We start from the raw sequence: 16,074 nt of genomic DNA on the forward strand, positions 1-16,074 counted from the left end.
TAAACATTACTTACATTAAAATATATTTATATCTAACAACATTATTGAATGATCTATTCTAAATATTTATAGAATATATATTATATATCATGCAATTTATAATAATTTAGATTATACAAAGTTGTACAAATTTAGATTTAGATTTGTATCAATATTTTTATTAGAATGTTTAGTTTTTAATGTTTATATTATATTATTTAATTTAAATAGGATTTTTATATATTGCTTACATTAAAAAAATACATCTACATTTTAAATTTAAATGATTGAATGACTTTAAAGATTATTTATATTTGTATTATTTTAATTATAAAAATAATAATACATATATACATAAAACATTTCTATTAAATTATATATAATATTATAATTTATGCAATTTTTTCAATTCTATACGATAAATAAAATCAATTTTTTTATAATCTATTTTTTTTAACATTACACATGAACAGACTACACATTAACTTAACATAAATATAACATATATAAAACTTTATATATATATATATATATATATATATATATATATATAGAAGTCAACATTTGAGGTGGATCGAAACCTTTCATCAAAATTATACATGAATTTTGAACAATACCCGTTCTTGTCTTAGGACAACTTTGAAACTTTGATCAACTTTTTTGATCCACTTCAAATGTTTATGTGTGTGTGTGTGTGTGTGTGTGTGTGTTTGTTTTTGTGATTTGTGAGGACACAAATGTGTATAATGACATGGGTATTACACTGGTATTACAACTTGAACGTGATTTATGAGGACATTTCATGAGTCCTCATATTTCAAATGGCTTTAAAAGCATACTAAGCAGTGTTTTATTAAAAATGTAAAAATGCAGTGTGTGGGTGTGTGTGTGTGTGTGTGTGTGGGTAGCTTTAGGGATAGGGGCAGTGTAAGGGGATAGAATATACAGTTTGTCCAGTATAAAAACCATTACGCCTATGGAATGTCCTCACAAATCACAAAAACAAAGCTGTGTGTGTGTGTGTGTATATATATAATTATAAAAATAGAAACTCACTCTTCATGTCATGTGACTTGAGCGTCTCGCTGACGTCTAGTGTGGCCGCTCCCAGCAGAACGTCAGACTTCAGCGTCTGGTGACTCCAAACACGGAAGATCAGCTTGCTGAACGGAGTGACAATCCTGATGGATAAACACAACACAGAAATTATAAACCTGGAAAACTACAGAAACACAAGTTTACAGAAACTCAACTTTAATACTTAGTGCTACAGTTCTGATCACACAACCGCTTGACTTGACAAACAGCACTTATAATGCAGTCAGTACTGACAACAATCACTTAACGTCAGGAGGATAAAAGCATTTAATAGAGAATTGAGGCACATGACAAAGTGCTGGTGAAGCCTGTGTTTGCACACACACACACACACACACACACACACACTTGTTAGTGCTGGTACTGAAATTAAAGCACACTCACACAGTGAGCGACTGCTTCCACTTGGGCGAGTTTGTGTTGGTGCATTTCTCCGTCTTTTTGGACTGGCCGTCCACAGACACCTCCACGTACGGATTCGGCCCGAACCAGTTCTTCTTGTTGTCCTTGAGTTTGGCAGAGATCACTGCAAACAGGAAGAACACATGGTCAAAATAACACGGCATGATTTATGACGGAATTCTGCAAATGTCTGCAAATACAGGTGACCCTAAACATTAGAAAAGCTGCTGTTATTGAGGAGGCACTCAAGGGGAACCGGCTCAAATCTTGAAAATACATTGTATCGGAACTATTGGTTTAAAAATAATGTACATTAAATATGCACAAATATGTAAATAGACATGTTTATAGCCCTTTTTTTTTTACTTTTTATTTTATAATAAATCTTGTTTTAATTATTTACATAATGTTTTTTTAAGTCAAATAAAAAAAAATTAAAATTGAAATAAAAAAAACTCCTGATAATTTCCAGTAATATATTTTAAAGGCTTAATGTAAAATTACAGGTTCGGTGTCCATATTAAAAATAATGTGCAAAAAACATCCACAAATTTGCATATTATAAAGTGACGTAGACTTCAGAGAAAATGTGATAAATTACTTATTATCAGACCATTTGATCAAAAATGTTTTTAAGCACATAATGTTTAATAAAACATGCATGTAAATAAAACTGCTTATAGAACTTTTAATTGTAATAAAACTTTTTTAAAATCCTTTTTTTATTTTTTAGAATGAAACATTTTTTAATCTTTTTTAAATAATAAATATATCTAATAAATTGATAATTTAAAAAAAAACTAATAATAGTAATACTAGTAATATAATTTAAAAGACAAATTGTAAAATTACGGGTAATATTCAGAAGCATGAGATATTATGATCACTATATGAGCAAGAGGTCAACACATTTGTGTGCTAACTGAAACAAACATATTTGGCATTAAAAAGAAACAACATCTCCAAAATAAAATGTTTTTACTTGGCAGTTACTTTAGATGTTTTCTTGTTCGGTCACAGTCTGCCAAAAATCCTCCCATTAATATTGTTCAGTAGTTTATTGTTTTATGCAATTCAGCAAAACCACAGAAAGAAACTATCAAGAAGTTTAATAACTTTCTATATTATACAGAAAATAAGTATTAACATTTTTGGTATTGCTTATATTAACTTATTATAACAGTCATGCAGAAAAAACAAGCACATTTCCTGAAGATAGTTTCCTTAGTTTGGAGATCACCAATGAATTCAAGCAACAACAAAAGATATTTTTTGGGCTTTTATTAGAGATAGTAGAGACTGGGACCTGTTCACCACTGTTAGAAGTGCAATATTAGCATATATTAAAGTGTTGGGACTGAAGTCAGCTGATGAGGCCGTATCAGATAATGACAGGTGGAAACACATGCAAACGTACCCATGATCTGCAGCTGTGCTTTCATCGGGAAGCCATTAGTAGGACCTGCTTTAGTGACACTGCAGGCCATGACATAGAGCTACGCTGAGACCTGTGAGTAACAACACAACACACAGATATTAATAATAATGCACCGCAGCTTATTCTGGACGAGGAACGCACACACTTGTGCATCTTTCAAATGTGATAAACCTACTATATATAAAGCATCAGACAAAGCAAGTTCTGCAATTTACTGTGTAAAGCCCGTTCACACCAAGAACGATAACTTTAAAGATAACTATATCAGCGTCCACACCAGCAGAAGATATCGTTCTGTTTCTTCTACGCGTGTGCTTGTCTGTCGCTTTAAATGCTCGAGCTCGTTACAGCAGGATTGATTCTGATTGGCTGTCAATATTTTTATCGTTCATCAGCTGGATAAAATCATTCTGAAAGTGATTCCGAGGATATCGTTTCTCTGTGCCGTTGTGGTTATAGCTGTGCTATTATATAGCTATTTTTTTTAATATTGATAATGATTTTTAGAACTATACCTTTATCGCTATCTTTATAGTTATCGTCCTTGTTGTGAATGGGCCTTAAGTGTCTTTCATAGATCTGATGCCATGAATCTCACAAAAAACTACAGGTCAACCGATTGATTGGTTTTGCCGATTAATCGATAACGATAACCGATAATTATTATTATACAGTACGAGAGCGCCCACTAGAGGCCAAATAAACCATCACTGACGCCTCGTGGAGTTTGTTTTGACACACAAGTCTGTGCTGCACTTCAGAAGCGGATTTAAAACAGACGGTATGTTATACAGTACATTACCGTACATGTTTTCATATCATTATACAGTACGAGAGCGCCCTCTAGAGGCCAAATAAACCATCACTGACGCCTCGTGGAGTTTGTTTTGACACACAAGTCTGTGCTGCACTTCAGAAGCGGATTTAAAACAGACGGTATGTTATACAGTACATTACCGTACATGTTTTCATATCATTATACAGTACGAGAGCGCCCTCTAGAGGCCAAATAAAACATCACTGACGCCTCGTTCAGTTTGTTTTGACACACGAGGCTGCACTGCACTTCAGATGCGGATTTAAAACAGACGGTATGTTATACAGTTCATTACCGTACATGTTTTCATATCATTATACAGTACGAGAGCGCCCTCTAGAGGCCAAATAAACCATCACTGACGCCTCGTGGAGTTTGTTTTGACACACAAGTCTGTGCTGCACTTCAGAAGCGGATTTAAAACAGACGGTATGTTATACAGTACATTACCGTACATGTTTTCATATCATTATACAGTACGAGAGCGCCCTCTAGAGGCCAAATAAAACATCACTGACGCCTAATGGAGTTTGTTTTGACACAAAAGGCTGTGCTGCACTTCAGAAGCGGATTTAAAACAGACAATTTGTTATACAGTACGTGTTTACTTATCATTATACAGTAATTAAACGGTTGACTAGATGCCGCATTAGTGGAGAACAGCAGTATATTTGCAGTCGAGACTGAGAGGATGCTAACATTAGTTCCTCAAGCGTTCCTTAAAACAATGAAAAAATGTTATGCAAGTCCGACCCAAATGTTTTTTTATGATTGTTACCATTTAATTGCATTAGTTTGTCGCTTTTATGCATCCGTTATGCAGCAAAGTTGCATATAAAGCTTGTGACATGAGAAAGAAAAAACTGTATCGTCATGCAAAATAAAATAAAACTTCAAAGACACTTTAACATCTCTTCATTTTCGGGTAGATGAGGTGAAGATAAAGTCTCTTCTGCTCACCAAGGCTGCATATCTTTGATCACAAACACAGTGAAAATTGTGAAATATTCCTATGTGAATATATTGAAAAATGTAATTTATTTCTGTGATCAAAGCTGAATTTTCAGCATCATTACTCCAGTCTTCAGTGTCACATGATCCTTCAGAAATCAGTATAATATGCAGATTTGCTGCTCAAGAAACATTTATGATTATTATCATTGATAAAATATAGTTGTGTTGATAATATTTTTTAGCTGAAACATTTGTTTTTATGATTGTTTGATCAAAGTTAAAAAGAACAGCATTTAAGTTATAAATATCGTCACGGTCAATTTAATGCATCATTGATGGATAAAAGTATTTATTTATTTTCTTTTTTTTTAAACAGACTAACATTGAGTATATATATAAAAAAATATTAAAGATATGTCAGATTTTTGACAATTTTCAATAGACTTATTCAGAAATTATTTAAAAAGGCTTAATTATTTAGAGGAACCATCATTATTATCACCAGATAGATTAAAATATTTAATAAAACAGTAAGAGTAAGTAAACTAGGTCATTGGATGACGGTAAAAAATAATTATGTAATTTTTACCAAGGAATATATGGCATATCCAAACATGACAAAGGAACTGAAACGAATCAAGCTCACCATATTTCACAATGATGAAATAAAATCCACAATCACTGCAATATCTTTGGAGAAGTTAAAAAAAAATGAGATTGTGCTTTCATACACTAGCAATGAAAGTTTTCTTTCTGTGTTGTAAAGAGATCCCAGATTACCGGCGCTGCTTCTCCTCGGGTTACATCACAGAGCTTCATCCGAGATCAAACCGAGACGCTCACGTGTGTCTCACACAAGATCTGAATAAACTTTCACTTCAGCTGATCTCTGGGTTAATTATTCATCACTGATCGTGTGTCGAGCCTCAATAACAGCAGACGCGCCGAACCCAGAGGAAACACACACGCACGTTTTTAAATCTCCAGGTTAGAGATTAAGACAGACATGATCCTTTATAGTCCTTTATATTGAGAATCTGCACTGGAAAACCCACACTGATATTTCCTGTTAAAGGTGAAGTGTGTCGTCTTCTCAACACCAACACTGTCTGTAATGTTCAGTCACTAGATGTTAATCATTTGTTCCTGAAGAGTCAAACACTCTGACGCTTTGAGTGACTCGACATGTCAACTTCTGACTCGACCAATAGCGTGGGTTTGGGGGCGGGGCTACCTGTCAGGAGGAGGGTTTGTTTGTGACAACAAAAAAACCACACAGAAGATCCCGAGAGATATCATATATCAGAGATTTGCCACCTAGCAACCATGCACAACACCCTAGCAACCGCATAGCAATGCAGTTTTTAAGCCAAAAAGACACTGTCAGATGGTGATATCACGGTACTTTAATTTACATGGCTGTGACTGCATTTTATAATCAAATCTAGGTTTGCAACTAATGATTATTTTGGCAAACATTAATCTGTCGATTGTTCGCTGTATTAATCAGGTAATAAAGCCTAATTTTCCGGTAATACTTTACAATAAGGTTCCATTTTTTGACATCAGTTAACTAGACTTTTACTCTGTAAAGCAAATTGGTCAACTCTTGTTGTGTTTTTTTGTGCTATAGAAATAAATAAAGAAAAAAAACTGTATTAGTTAACAATGAAAAATACTTCTACAGCATTTATTAATCTTAGTTAAATGTTAATCTCAACATTTTACTATAACACGTGACGTTTGTAAGATTAACAGTTGTATCTGTGAACATAAATGCACTGTGAACATTAAAATGCATTAACATACAAAAACACTAACAAAGGTTAATAAATGCTGTAAGACTATTACTTATTGTTAATTCATGTTAGTTATAATGCATTAACTAATTATTATTTATTTATTTAAATAACATAATTGAATACATTAGATTTGAATAAATAAATAAAAATAACAAATGCAGTGTAAATTTAAATGTAAAAATAAATCAAATTAAATTAAAACATTTTATAAAAAAAATTGATGAAATATAAATTAATAAAATACATCTAACTTTAAATTAATAAAGAAACATTTAAATAAATTAAACTTGATTAAAATAAATAAAAATAGGAAAAGTGGTGTACAAATAAATAAGTAATTAATAAAATTAATTAAGAAAAAAATGTAACAAACTAAAGAAATTGATTAAAATAAATACATTTTGATTTAAATAGGCTAAGAAATTCAATAAAACATTTTATTAGAATAAAAAAATACATCTAACTTACATCTACAAGTAAAAAAATGAAATAATGTAATCAAATATAAATATATATATATATATATATATATATATATATATATATATATATATATATATATATATATATATATTATACATTGATACTGTGCATTTTTCACTGTGTTATTGTTTTCATACACAAAAAAATGTAGCTGCCTTTTGGATTTTAGGATGATCCTATTTTGGGGGTCAGTGACATATAAAAGATTGAAAACTCCTGATCTAGGAAGCACTTTGACATAATTACCATGGTCATATTAATACCATGCCATGGCATATATTAAAGTACATAGTATTACCATTTTGTTTTGGATGACAGTGGCTAATGACAATTAAAAAACGGTAGTAACTAGGTAGATACCGCGGTATTTTGCTAATAATAATGGAGGACAGGTGAGCAGCTTCAGGTCAAACCTGTTTAGCTAGGAAATATTTAAATCATCAAATCAGCTGAAACCAAAACCAACAACAAACTCGAAGCCGAACATCTGACATGAGGGTATTAAACATGCCACATGTGTTCATCATACATGACCCGATCATGACCGTAAACAACAAACCCACAGATACATATCCAGGCACGCTGTTGATTCCCTCTGACTCTCATTGTCTAACACGAGCTATTTATTTGGGATTGAAACAGTCAAAGTGATTAGTTAACCTGTCAACACGACTCAGTGTCACTGTAACGCAATGTACACCGATAAGCACAAACACAGGCGGTAAACTACGACACGGCCTCGATCAGATGACCGTTTCTTACCCGAATCTGTCTCTGGGTCAGATGTGAGACGTGAAGCCGAACCGATCCGTCCTGAAATAGTTTATTACAGAATCCGTACCAAGCGACTCCGGCGGCTCAGATCAGGAATGAACTTCCGCCATCTTCACGGCAAAACGTCATCAAAGACGCTTTACTGAAACCCGCCCTTCCAATCGATCAAAAGTCCGTTTATTCCGTTACATCGTTATTTCACCAGGCGGCGCTCGATGGACCGGAGAACCGATTCTCTATTGAGCCTCATTCAAATCTCAGGTTAGCTTTTGTGTTCACTGCAGATGTTTGTATGGGAACGAGTATAATCTTTCAAATCTACTCATTGTACAGATTTAAATATGTCAAAAATATGAAAATTCGCTTAGGATTTCTATTTGTAATACTGTTTTAATAAGTGCCTCATCTAGTAATCATAAACCACAGCGATTGGTTCATTGGTCACTGATTAGAAAAGTAACATTGTTTAAGCTGCGTTATGGACAATCTTTAGCCTACCTGAATAAATCAATTGGGGAAACTTTAATACACTTTGAATTAGTGAAACACAGTATTTTTTTTCATGTAAATCAATCGTTCATGATTAAAAAATCCATGATCTTCGTGCTGTCTGCTATTATATTTTAAATGGCGTTTTTATTCTCAAAGACTAGACAAAAAGTAGGCTGTTAAAGTTTTATCCAAAATTTTAATACATTATTAATTATTTTAACAGTCAAACATATAAATCAATTTATTCATACACAAATATATTTAGGTTAGTATGTACATAAAAGTTTGTGTGCATTCTATGTAACCTATACTTGCAAAGCAAGGTCACACTTAGCATAGGCCTACGCTTGCATATCATTTTAGCAGATACCATCCAAAGTAAAAACTGAGGAATAAATTAGGTGCTTTTTACACCTCAACTCTTCACCTGTTTACAATCTATATCTAGTTCACACCCACCAAATTCTCATGAAAGTATCATCATCACACAGAAGCAGGAGATCTTCTCTGAGCTGAACAGATCCTCACATAATCAAACAGAAAGAAAACAGTGCCTATTCCCACCAGACCATACAGAACCAGTCGAATCGAAGCCTCAGTGACGCCACAATGATCCAGAGAATCTGAAACAGAAGAGACTTATTCATAAACACCTTCTGTCTCATCATATGTCTTTGTTTGTGGAAAAACAGAAGCTGCACAGAGGTCACAGACAGGAAGAGTGTTTTGTGGTAAATGAGTTTTCGTACCTTCATGTTGTTGTTGGCAGATCTCTTTCGTGTGAAGACGGACGCTCTTGTTGCTCACTGGATTTGCAGTCATGCAGCTGTAGATCTCTGAATCATTATAATGAAGCTCTAATGGTAAACTGAGGATGATGTTGAGATCAGGATTGCTGGTCTGGTTCATCATTTCACTCCCTTTATACCATGAGATGGACACGTCTCGATCATTTCTCACAGAGCAGAGCACAGAGCATATTTCCTCTGATGCTCGAGTACCTGGTAGATTATTTGTATAGGTTACATTTCAATTTTCAGGAGGTCTTTATTCTGTTAGTACTTATGGCTTTAATGACAACCAAACAAATACCTGCCCCTTTCGCCTATGATTTAGAGGTCAGGAGAGGGACCTAAAAGACAACTAAGATGGCAACTGAATGAACTGATTTAAAAGACTCACCTGAAGATTGGGCGACAATAACCAGTGAGTTGCACTTAATAGCAGGTACTGAGACCGGTGCTTTAGGACAAGAGGAAACGTGCATCTTTTAATAAGCCCATTTTGCAGAAACCATATGAGATTCGTTCATTAAAGGGGTAGTTCAGCCAAAAATGAAAATTCTGTCATTATTTACTCGCCCTCATGTTGTTCCAAACCCGTAAGAATATTATTTATCTTAGGAACATAAATTAAGATATTTTTTATGAAATATGAGAGCTTTCTGTCCCTCCGTTGACAGCTATGCAACTACCACTTTGATGCTTCAAAAAGTTCATAAAGAGATCGTAAAACTAATCCATATCAATTGAGCGGTTTAGTCCAAAATTCCTGAAGAGACACAATCACTTTATATGATGAACAGATTTTATTTAGACTTTTATTCACTTATTAACATTGATCAGTGAACATAAACAGAAGCTCAACCAAACCTACTTGACAGCAAAAAACGTGCTGCATAACACGAGAATGAACCTTATTGGTTCTTGCTGAAGCTCAAACGTGCTGCGTAACATGAGAATGAACCTCAGTGGTTCTTGCAGAAGCTCAAACGTGCTGCATAACACGAGAATGAACCTCATTGGTTCTTGCAGAAGCTCAATCGTGCTGCATAACACGAGAATGAACCTCATTGGTTCTTGCAGAAGCTCAAACGTGCTGCGTAACACGAGAATGAACCTCATTGGTTCTTGCAGAAGCTCAAACGTGCTGCATAACACGAGAATGAACCTCATTGGTTCTTGCAGAAGCTCAAACGTGCTGCGTAACACGAGAATGAACCTCATTGGTTCTTGCTGAAGCTCAAACGTGCTGCGTAACATGAGAATGAACCTCATTGGTTCTTGCAGAAGCTCAAACGTGCTGCATAACACGAGAATGAACCTCATTGGTTCTTGCAGAAGCTCAAACGTGCTGCGTAACACGAGAATGAACCTCATTGGTTCTTGCAGAAGCTCAAACGTGCTGCATAACACGAGAATGAACCTCAGTGGTTCTTGCAGAAGCTCAAACGGGCTGCATAACACGAGAATGAACCTCATTGGTTCTTGCAGAAGCTCAATCGTGCTGCGTAACATGAGAATGAACCTCATTGGTTCTTGCAGAAGCTCAAACGTGCTGCATAACACGAGAATGAACCTCATTGGTTCTTGCAGAAGCTCAAACGTGCTGCGTAACACGAGAATGAACCTCATTGGTTCTTGCAGAAGCTCAAACGGGCTGCATAACACGAGAATGAACCTCATTGGTTCTTGCAGAAGCTCAATCGTGCTGCATAACACGAGAATGAACCTCAGTGGTTCTTGCAGAAGCTCAAACGTGCTGCATAACACGAGAATGAACCTCAGTGGTTCTTGCAGAAGCTCAAACGGGCTGCATAACACGAGAATGAACCTCATTGGTTCTTGCAGAAGCTCAATCGTGCTGCATAACACGAGAATGAACCTCATTGGTTCTTGCAGAAGCTCAAACGTGCTGCGTAACATGAGAATGAACCTCATTGGTTCTTGCAGAAGCTCAAACGTGCTGCATAACACGAGAATGAACCTCATTGGTTCTTGCAGAAGCTCAATCGTGCTCCGTAACACGAGAATGAACCTCATTGGCTCTTTTTGAAGCTTAAACGTGATGCGTAACACGAGAATGAACCTCATTGGTTCTTGCTGAAGCTCAAACGTGCTGCGTAACACGAGAATAAACCTCATTGGTTCTTGCTGAAGCTCAATCGTGCTGCGAACCTCATTGGTTCTTGCTGAAGTTTAAACGTGCTGCGTAACACGAGAATGAACCTCCTTAGTTCTTGCTGAAGCTCAAACGTGCTGCGAACCTCATTGGTTCTTGCAGAAGCTCAAACGTGCTGCGTAAAACGAGAATGAACCTCATTGGTTCTTGCAGAAGCTCAAACGTGACGCGTAACACGAGAATGAACCTCATTGGTTCTTGCAGAAGCTCAATCGTGCTGCGTAACACGAGAATGAACCTCATTGGTTCTTGCAGAAGCTCAAACGTGACGCGTAACACGAGAATGAACCTCATTGGTTCTTGCTGAAGCTCAAACGTGCTGCGTAACATGAGAATGAACCTCATTGGTTCTTGCAGAAGCTCAAACGTGCTGCGTAACACGAGAATGAACCTCATTGGTTCTTGCAGAAGCTCAAACGTGACGCGTAACACGAGAATGAACCTCATTGGTTCTTGCAGAAGCTCAATCGTGCTGCGTAACACGAGAATGAACCTCATTGGTTCTTGCAGAAGCTCAAACGTGACGCGTAACACGAGAATGAACCTCATTGGTTCTTGCTGAAGCTCAAACGTGCTGCGTAACATGAGAATGAACCTCATTGGTTCTTGCTGAAGTTCAAACGGGCTGCGTAACACGAGAATGAACCTCATTGGTTCTTGCAGAAGCTCAAACGTGACGCGTAACACGAGAATGAACCTCATTGGTTCTTGCTGAAGCTCAAACGTGCTGCGTAACATGAGAATGAACCTCATTGGTTCTTGCAGAAGCTCAATCGTGCTGCGTAACACGAGAATGAACCTCATTGGTTCTTGCAGAAGCTCAAACGTGCTGCGTAACACGAGAATGAACCTCATTGGTTCTTGCAGAAGCTCAAACGTGACGCGTAACACGAGAATGAATCTCATTGGTTCTTGCAGAAGCTCAAACGTGCTGCGTAACACGAGAATGAACCTCATTGGTTCTTGCAGAAGCTCAATCGTGCTGCGTAACACGAGAATGAACCTCATTGGTTCTTGCTGAAGCTCAAACGTGCTGCGTAACACGAGAATGAACCTCATTGGTTCTTGCAGAAGCTCAAACGTGCTGCGTAACACGAGAATGAACCTCATTGGTTCTTGCAGAAGCTCAATCATGCTACGTAACACGAGAATGAACCTCATTGGTTCTTGCAGAAGCTCAAACGTGCTGCGTAACACGAGAATGAACCTCATTGGTTCTTGCTGAAGCTCAAACGTGCTGCGTAACACGAGAATGAACCTCATTGTTTCTTGCAGAAGCTCAATCATGCTACGTAACACGAGAATGAACCTCATTGGTTCTTGCAGAAGCTCAAACGTGCTGCGTAACACGAGAATGAACCTCATTGGTTCTTGCAGAAGCTCAATCATGCTACGTAACACGAGAATGAACCTCATTGGTTCTTGCAGAAGCTCAAACGTGCTGCGTAACACGAGAATGAACCTCATTGGTTCTTGCTGAAGCTCAAACGTGCTGCGTAACACGAGAATGAACCTCATTGGTTCTTGCAGAAGCTCAAACGTGCTGCGTAACACGAGAATGAACCTCATTGGCTCTTTTTGAAGCTTAAACGTGATGCGTAACACGAGAATGAACCTCATTGGTTCTTGCTGAAACTCAAACGTGATGCGTAACATGAGAATGAACCTCACTGGTTCTTGCACGTCAAGCGAACATGCTTGAGATTCTGTTTAGCATAACTGATATGTGAGTTGAAGAAAGTTTATATGTGAATAAAAGCCTAAATTAAATCTGTTCATCATATAAATTGATCAAGTCTCTTCAAAAACATTTGGATTAAACCGCTTAATTCATGATTAGTTTTACGATGTCTTTATAAACTTTGAGCATCAAAGTGGTAGTTGCATAGCTGTCAATGGAGGGACAGAAAGTTCTCAGATTTCATCAAAAAGATCTTCATTTGTGTTGCGTAGATGAACGAAAGTCTCACGGGTTTGGAACGACATGATGGGGAGTAATTAATGACAGAATTTTCATTTTTGGGTGAACTAACCTAAGTGACTTCCTTTATCTACAACAAAAGATAATAATGTAATGTATAATAATGTGCAGCAGCTGCAACTTACCATACACATTAACTTTGAACTTCATCTCATAGATAAGTAACTTCATGGTGAGAGATACTTTATAAAGTCCAGAATCACTGGTACTGATATTCCAAATGGTCAGTGATCCACTCTCTTGATCTAGATGCAATCTGCCAGAAAGTCTCTGTTCAAAATATGTAATTGTTCCCTTATTCATCTGTGCTATACGGCTGGTAAGATGACCTCTTTCAAAAAACCACACTGTCTCAGTGTCTTTCTTTGGTGGAGCTTCTGTATGTAGAGTCAGAAAGTCTCCCTCCATCACTATCTTTACCTCGCCCCCCTCACCATTCACCAGACCTGAAACAATATGAAATTGCATTACATACAACATTACAACATATGCTGTTGGATTGGGTTTGTAATCATTTGTTTATTATTCTTCAGAAAGCAAGACAAATACTAAATGATTAGCATGAAGAGAGAAATCGGGTGAACTAAATAAAAAAAATTCTGGAACAACGGGTTAAAACGTTCTAATCTTTAGAAAAGTAAATTTTTGAACTGGTGGTGGCGCTATAGAGTTGGTCCTAGAGACTCCAAAATTGGCCAGATTACTGTTCATGAACATCACTACAAGTGTACCAAATTGTTCCCTTGATAGGGCTGCCTTAGACTCCCATTTAGGGGGAATAATAATAATAAAACTCACAATTACAATGGGGCTACAGCCCTACATCACTTCTGACAACTTTATGCTGCAGGTGCAGACATTACTAGTTGAAATAGCAAGTCATTTGAAAAAATATGTGTAATTTTAACTGTAAAATATTCTAAAAACACCATAAAAAAACTGTTGTTAACAGTAAGTTCCCATTCTATATAGCCTACAGGGGAAAACAGATCTAACCAGACATTTCATGTTATTTTTATAGTAAAATACTGTTAAATGTTTTGGAAGATATGCTTTTAGAAGTTTATGTTACATCTTCTGTTGTTTAATGAATGTTTATTGCATTATTTTAGTGTTTGTGTTGCCATGATGGTGTTTTGTGTATACGTGAAAACTCTGTGCACCTTCTATAGTGTAAATCAGCTTGTGGAAATGCTACTTGTGATGAACTTCTACATGATTCTTCATGTGGCTTCCTTTTTTGCCATACTTATGGTGGTTGTCAGAATGTTAAAGGTATAAAATAGATTTTAGTAGTAGTGTGGGTTGTTGGTTTTGCCGGTTTAAATTACAGATTTCTTGTTTGTAAATTGCAGTTTTATACTGTAAAGTGTATGAGTTGTCTGGTATGTTAACATTTTTACTGTATTATTTACAGAATAAAAACATCGTGATTTTTTTTTTACAGTGAGTATTTGAAACTGGAGGATACATCTGTTTATTTGTACTTAAATGCTTTTATGTTATTTGTATCAGTGTGCAGAAAAGTGTGTGAAAACCACAAATTCTCACCTTTTCTCAAGTAGTTGTTAATACATCATAATCTTATTTAACAAGTTCCCCTCTCTCAAGATTGCATTCTCAGCTTTAATATATTAAAACATTACATTTAATCAATTATACTTTTATCCAAAGTTACTTACAAATATGGAACATCGCTAGCTGTCATAAACTATAATAGATTTTGAGATGTATCCTTACCAATACCAGTCAAATTTCTAAGACAGTCTCTGCCAAGAAAAACTATATTATCGCCTCATGACTTGCTAGGGGAAAAACTGTAAAAGCAGGATAAAATACACTTAAAAGCAACTTTAAAGTATGACCAAACACTCCAGATGCAATTTCCACACACACACACACACACACACACACACACACACACACACACACACACACACACACACACACACACACACACACACACACACACACACACACACACACACACACACACACACACACACACACACACACAATATATGTACAGGCAAACTTAAGTGTGTGTCCCATATAAGGATTAAAAGATTGCAGTGTTTTAGTGATTGTTTGTTCTACTTCTGTCTTGCAGATGATTTCACTTCCTTGATTGTTTTCATTGTAGGTGAGATTTCCTCTGAACCACAAAGGAAATATTCATTACTGCTGCCAGTACTTAGAGAATCATCCTTCCGTTAAATGTGACGCAAACTATTTTTTTTTTCCACTTTCATTTACATGGAACACCTAGAGGTCGACCTACTAATTTTTCCACAAAGATTTCAAACTTCAGCCATTCATTCAAACTACAATTGAATATAAAATTATTTGAAAAAGAGAAGCACAACATACCCTTATAATATTTACTTTACAGTTACACACTAACCTTCATGATTAAGGGAGCTTTTTTAGATTTACGCTATGAAACTGTGGGACAGTCATTTTGATGTGAACAGCTAGTTTTATTAAACACATTTACTGTGAAACTTGTTTGTTTTTGATATTTCATATGCCCAAAAGTGAAAGAAAAACATAAAGGTCATAAAGGAGCCAAAAATATTAGCAGCAACATCAAATTTCAAGAATAGAAAGCTTCAAAAAGGTACAAAATAAGTGTAAAGACAACCAACTACTGAATGTGTTTCAGCAAGAGAGCAACCAGAGAGCATAATGAACTAATTTAATGAAAGAAAAAAACAACGAGGTTTTACCTTTAACACTGATGACAAACACAATGAAAATCCACATGATGAACATTTACCAGAAACGATCGTAAGTTTGTGGCATCTCTTGATGTTGTATATGGAGCTCACTCATGCTGTATGAACATGTGACATCTTCTCAGTTTCATCAGGAAGTGACCATGAAATCAGTT

At 35.9% G+C, this 16,074-nt stretch overlaps 2 protein-coding genes across 3 annotated transcripts in view; both read right to left on the minus strand.

The window, feature by feature from the left end:
- Positions 1–8,330, minus strand: part of itchb (itchy E3 ubiquitin protein ligase b) — a 33,146-nt gene extending 24,816 nt beyond the window's left edge. For both annotated transcript variants that reach the window (XR_013198240.1, XM_077217973.1), the window contains exons 1-4: positions 7,736–8,330; positions 2,897–2,987; positions 1,462–1,603; positions 1,036–1,160 (exon numbers count right to left, since the gene is read on the minus strand). Coding sequence is in view for 1 of the 2 variants with exons in the window: in XM_077217973.1 (XP_077074088.1) it covers positions 1,036–1,160; positions 1,462–1,603; positions 2,897–2,966 (337 nt within the window). In the remaining variant the exon portion in view is untranslated. The remainder of the gene's footprint in view (positions 1–1,035; positions 1,161–1,461; positions 1,604–2,896; positions 2,988–7,735) is intronic.
- Positions 8,331–8,492: 162 nt separating this feature from the next.
- LOC143725546 (CD48 antigen-like) lies at positions 8,493–16,014 on the minus strand. Its single transcript, XM_077218026.1, has 5 exons — positions 15,911–16,014; positions 13,307–13,627; positions 9,422–9,481; positions 8,989–9,240; positions 8,493–8,862 (listed from the first exon to the last, which is right to left on the minus strand). The coding sequence occupies exons 1-5, from the start codon at positions 15,954–15,956 to the stop codon at positions 8,723–8,725; spliced, it is 819 nt and encodes a 272-aa protein (XP_077074141.1). The 5' UTR covers positions 15,957–16,014; the 3' UTR covers positions 8,493–8,722.
- Positions 16,015–16,074: the final 60 nt, after the last annotated feature.

The sequence above is a fragment of the Siphateles boraxobius genome, unplaced genomic scaffold (genome assembly GCF_051911475.1).
Source record: "Siphateles boraxobius isolate OS27281-9 unplaced genomic scaffold, OSU_SipBor_1 77, whole genome shotgun sequence".
NCBI lineage: Eukaryota > Metazoa > Chordata > Actinopteri > Cypriniformes > Leuciscidae > Siphateles > Siphateles boraxobius.

Bases quoted from the DNA above. Each gene is read 5' to 3' on its own strand.
- LOC143725546 (XM_077218026.1), bottom strand. From the start codon at position 15,956: ATGTTCATCATGTGGATTTTCATTGTGTTTGTCATCAGTGTTAAAG. The intron at 9,482-13,306 runs GTAAGTTGCAGC...CTTGTCCTAAAG, and splicing joins GTTCAAAGTTAATGTGTATG to CACCGGTCTCAGTACCTGCT. The intron at 9,241-9,421 runs GTGAGTCTTTTA...ATAATCTACCAG, and splicing joins TATTGTCGCCCAATCTTCAG to GTACTCGAGCATCAGAGGAA.